The sequence below is a fragment of the Cherax quadricarinatus genome, unplaced genomic scaffold, assembly GCF_038502225.1.
Source record: "Cherax quadricarinatus isolate ZL_2023a unplaced genomic scaffold, ASM3850222v1 Contig4, whole genome shotgun sequence".
In the NCBI taxonomy this organism is placed as follows: domain Eukaryota; kingdom Metazoa; phylum Arthropoda; class Malacostraca; order Decapoda; family Parastacidae; genus Cherax; species Cherax quadricarinatus.
The window spans coordinates 580,459-583,303 of NW_027195030.1; the positions used below are offsets into that span (position 1 = coordinate 580,459).

The window sequence follows — 2,845 nt, forward strand, 5'->3', positions numbered from 1 at the left end:
ACATGACCTGATAAGCAACCCGCCTACCAGGTCATGTTTTAATTGAGGTTATGTTGGACGGAATTTACTCAGTGTGAATTATTATTATTATTATTATTATTATTATTATTATTATTATTATTATTATTATTATTATTATTATTATTATTATTATTATTATTATTATTATTATTATAAAAAGTAGTAAAGATGCTGGAACCTGTTTGATAGCGGCCTCAGCTCACACACTGAAGGACAGGGGCTCGACCTCCCAAACGAAGGGAAACATTGAGCATGTTTCCGTACACCTGCTGCCCCTGTTCACCTGTTAGTAAACAGGTACCTGAGGGTTAATCGGCTGGTGTTACCAGACCCCGATGTAAATAAGCTAGTCTGAAGTCGGCTGTATTGGGTTATCCTGGGAGAGGAGACACGGTACTGAGAAGAAATAAGTCACTTTGTCTGACCATTTTTTTTTTTTTGGGGGGGGGGGTATCCAAGGTAATTTACCCTATGTATGATAAATATACTTATGTGTGCCTGTACCTAAAGAAACTTGCTAAGACTATTTCCTCTCATATTCCAGCATGTGCTTGTCTTCTCTAGCTTGTACTTCCTTTCATCTCCACTACAGACCATGATCACCCGAGCATCAACACATCTTCCACCACCACTACCACATTGACTCATCGAATATAATCCACTGGTACAAAGCGCCACCACGTACTCTTGCTGCTTAGAGACTGGCATATACTATATAAATATCAAGTCTGCGTGTTAGTGTCAGCGGCACCTCGCCCTTCTACGCCAGCCATTAGTGCTTACAGTATGGAGTTGAATGTTGTAGCGGTGGACAATATGGTGTTGGGTACCGAACCAGTACACTGTATGGGATTGAGTGTCGCACCAAAGGACGATGTGGTGTTTCAGGCGACGGAGGTGGATGGCTGGGCGAACTACAAATGGCTTGACATTGTCATGTACCGCATCATTCATGAGTACCTGGTGCCTGTGCTGGTGCTGCTGGCGGTGCTCCTGCCGGGCCTGCAGCTCACTAAAGTAAGGCAAGCTACAGACGAGCATTTATTGTTCTATTGGTAAGATTATTCCTTAGATTTTAAGATAAATATTGTATTAGTGTTCTGTGCTTGCGCCTAAGTCAGTGACTTAGAAACGTTGCGCTACGAGTGTTATAGTTTTCATTATATTTTCTCACATCAATAAGTATAGAAGAAACAAATACATAAAAATTGTGTAAGAAACTGTCTATTATAACATATGTCGTTCTGCTACGATAATTTTTTTTAATGGCGAGGGATCGAAATCCCTAGGCTAAAATGAGTCTCCTTGTACCTACTGCCATTATTCAAATTGTTTCTGAGGTTATGTGAGTTAAAATAATAAGTCAATGGTTTTTCCTTCAGACTACAGCAGCAGCTGTGAGAAACACTAGATCGTCATGCACTCCAAGTTCTCTAAATGTGGGTCGTCTCCAAGGAGCTGGTGACCTACTGCCCAAAGATACAACCACCCCAGGTCCTCTCCTCGTGGGTAATCTGCAAGGATTTCAAGATTTACTACCCCAGGACACCATCCCAGATCCTCCTCGAAAAAATCCTGGTGATCTACTACCCATGGTTCTCACACCAGGGAAGTATCAGTAGCAAGGTGATCATACACCACGCTTCAAGACACCACCCAAGATAGACATTCCTCATGAAAAAGTTTGATGTCGAAGATTTGTTGATTGATTCAGAGACAATACATCAGAAACTCAAGAAAATTATTTTTAAGGTATTGTTTTTAGAGGTTAAAACATTTATTGAGACAGAGCAGTAAGCCAAGAAAATAAACATTATGAATCCAGTAAAATCAACAGACACACACACACATTATACATACATATATTTATATATATATACATATATATATATATATATATATATATATATATATATATATATATATATATATATATATATATATGTAGATATATAGATATATATATATATATATATATATATATATATATATATATATATATATATATATAGATATATTTATATATTTATATAATGTATATATTTACTTGCTCAAATAAAAAAATATATAAAAAACTTATGCCAGCAGTAAAACAGTGACAACGATATATTATTTCTAGGCACCTTGGGCACACCTGCCATAGGTTGGGCAACCCTGCCCTAGATGGGGTCTGTGGAAAATTTTGATAATTTTCCTGTAATCTGGGTAATAATTGAAGTACATAATAGTGTTTATATAACGCAATGTAGATATTTAGGGTTGATGTGACTTTTAGAAAATGTCAAGTCAGAGAAGAACCAACATTCCGGAGAGAACAACGAAAATGGCGGAGTAATACGGAGTAGGCCGGGTATTTGTGGAGAATTAATTTCGTCTAATTTAAGACGCTAGAAATAGTATCGGCAAATATAGTGTCGTATATAATAAGTGCATTTAACGTGTATCCGGACGGGTTCAGATATAAAGTGAAACTATTAAGATAAGGATGATACGAATGAAAACATGAACGGTTGCTGGAGACTACATTGCCAGCCACATGTATCAGCACTTGTACACTTCCCAGTGTGAATTAAATCTTACTACAAGTAATGTAACTTGGTCAATATTAGTTGCCTACTGATAGGGAGGCGTTAGGATATATCACCAAGATCACAATTTGGTGAGTAATATTTAAATGTTCATGTTTTTTTTTCTAATTATGTACTCTTGTAGGTTTAGCACTTCTTTTTGATTATAATAATAATAATTTCTAATTATGTAATTAATATATATATATATATATATATATATATATATATATATATATATATATATATATATATAT

General features: G+C 35.7%; 1 protein-coding gene across 1 annotated transcript; it reads left to right on the forward strand.

Annotated features, from left to right (window-relative positions):
* Nucleotides 1-481: 481 nt before the first annotated feature.
* Nucleotides 482-1,871, forward strand: LOC128699251 (uncharacterized). Its single transcript, XM_053791852.2, has 2 exons — nucleotides 482-1,038; nucleotides 1,404-1,871. Exons 1-2 carry the CDS (start codon nucleotides 808-810, stop codon nucleotides 1,641-1,643), a joined length of 471 nt encoding a protein of 156 aa, XP_053647827.1. The 5' UTR covers nucleotides 482-807; the 3' UTR covers nucleotides 1,644-1,871.
* Nucleotides 1,872-2,845: the final 974 nt, after the last annotated feature.

What these genes read in the sequence shown, in the direction of transcription:
- LOC128699251 (XM_053791852.2), top strand. Translation starts at nt 808, where the DNA reads ATGGAGTTGAATGTTGTAGCGGTGGACAATATGGTGTTGGGTACCGAA. An exon ending in CGGGCCTGCAGCTCACTAAA is followed by an intron (nt 1,039 to 1,403) that starts GTAAGGCAAGCT and finishes TTTTTCCTTCAG; the next exon opens with ACTACAGCAGCAGCTGTGAG.